Source organism: Sturnira hondurensis, unplaced genomic scaffold (assembly GCF_014824575.4).
Source record: "Sturnira hondurensis isolate 20B ecotype Veracruz unplaced genomic scaffold, ASM1482457v3 Scaffold0003213, whole genome shotgun sequence".
In the NCBI taxonomy this organism is placed as follows: Eukaryota; Metazoa; Chordata; class Mammalia; order Chiroptera; family Phyllostomidae; genus Sturnira; species Sturnira hondurensis.
In genome coordinates, this window is record NW_028075844.1 from 1591895 (window position 1) to 1593916 (window position 2022).

At 44.1% G+C, this 2022-nt stretch overlaps 1 protein-coding gene across 1 annotated transcript; it reads right to left on the reverse strand.

Moving 5' to 3' along the window:
• Window positions 1-450: 450 nt before the first annotated feature.
• Window positions 451-1647, reverse strand: LOC118984152 (olfactory receptor 7C1-like). The gene is given in 4 exon segments (XM_037041932.1): window positions 451-882; window positions 884-1110; window positions 1113-1423; window positions 1526-1647. Coding segments are annotated over 4 exon segments (1080 nt in total). The 5' UTR covers window positions 1636-1647.
• Between the last annotated feature and the right edge of the window lie 375 nt (window positions 1648-2022).

Here is a 2022-nt window from a genome sequence, read left to right on the forward strand (position 1 = left end):
GATTGGTTACTTATTTTTTTCTCAATAGTTCACTGTTAGCAACGGAAAATGAACTGAATTTTTTGTGTGGATTTTGTACTCTGCAGTTTTACTGAATTCACATAACTTCAGAAATAATTTTTGTTATAGAACCTTCAGGGCATTTCCAAAGTAGGTACACATACCATAACTTCTGGGAATATATTTTAAAAACATAAGAGTTAGTTTTTTAAAATAACTCAAATGATTCCTGAAGATAACTTATAAAATGTTATGTTTTATTCATATGAAGGTAAAATGGCTGGTTAGGAAGTGAAAGAGAGAACTCAGGATACAACCTAAAGAAAAATAAGGAGAGCAGTGAAGACCCAAGGAAAGTTGTGCTTTAAAAACATCTAAAATTAGGAGAAATAAGAACATTGGACAAAGGAAGGAAGCATTTCTGGTCCTCAGGATGGTGTGCCCAGCTCCTCACAGCAGTCCTGTAACAGCCTCGCCCCTGAGAATCCCCACCCTGATGAGTCCCTGCAGGGACTCCTTCATGTCTCTGTTCCTGAGACTGTAGAGGAAGGGGTTCAGCATGGGGGTGACCATAGTGTACATCACTGAGGCCACCAGACTTGTTCTAGGGGATGAAATGGCTTCAGAACTGAGGTAGACCCCAAGGCCGGTGCCATAAAACAAGGAGACCACCAACAGGTGAGACCCACAGGTGGAGAAGGCTTTGTACTTGTGCCCAGCTGAAGAAATCCTCAGGATGGAGGAAACAATCTGATAATAAGATAAAAGTATTCCTTTGAGAGGAATCACGGCCAGAAGGCCAGTTGCAAAATACACCACTATGTTATTGATGAGGATGTCCGAACAGGCAAGTTTGAGGACTTCAGGAAGATCACAAAAAAAAGTGTGGGATTTCCAAGTTTGTGCAGAAGGACAGCCTCAAGACGGGCAGGGTTTCCAGCAGGGAGCCCATGACACTGATGCACCAGGACCCCAGAATCGACAGCCCACAGAGTTGGGGGTTCATGATGACTGTGTAGTGCAGGGGGTGACAGATGGCCACAAAGCGGTCATAGGCCATCACAGTCAGGAGTAAATTGTCCAAGCATCCAAACACAGTGAAAAAAAAATCTGGCTGAGGCATCCTGCATAGGTTATGACTTTGTTTTCTGTCTGGATGTTCAGCAGCATCTTTGGGATAGTGGTGGAGGTGAAGCAGATGTCAGCCAAGGACAGGTTGGAGAGGAAGAAGTACATGGGTGTGTGTGGGTGGGGGTCTGAGACAATGGCCAGAATGATGAACAGGTTACTGGTTAATGTGACCAGGTACATAGACAGGAACAGTCCAAAGAGAAGAAACTGAATCTCTGACTTTGCTGAAAAGCCCAGAAGGAGAAATTCTGGGGCACGTGTGTGATTATTCGATTCCATGAGGAAGAAATAACTGCCAGGTAAGAGCAAAAGCAACATTCAATCATTCGTCACATTGACAGTGTAGAAATATGGTTGCTTTGAATTTCAGGTTAACGGATTAGTAAGGTACAACATTTCAATAATTGCCTTCAGTAAGGGAATTTGAAATGCTCCCATCCTTTCCTTTGCTGCTACTACTCTCTGGAAATGTACTTTTAGTTCCAAAGTGGCTGTGTCCTTCATAGTCTGGCTAGTCAGGGACCAACAGGATTGGCATTACCCAAGAGCTTCTTTCAATGCAGGGTCCCAGGCCCCATCAGACCTGCTGCAGGAGAATCTGCACTTTGATGAAATCAGCAGGAGTTTTACATGTGTATAAATGTTTGAGGCCCTGGCTGGTGTAGCTCAGTGGATTGAGCGCGCGACTGCGACCCAGAGGATCATGGTTCGATTCCCAGTCAGGGCACATGCCTGGGTTGCAGGCCGGTTCCCTGCAGGCCAACTCCCAGCAGGGGATGCACGAAAGGCAACCATACATTGATGTTTCTCTCCCTCTCTCCTTCCCCTCTAAAGATAAATAAATAAATAAAATCTTAAAAAAAATAAATAAATGTTTGAGTATTGTTGGTC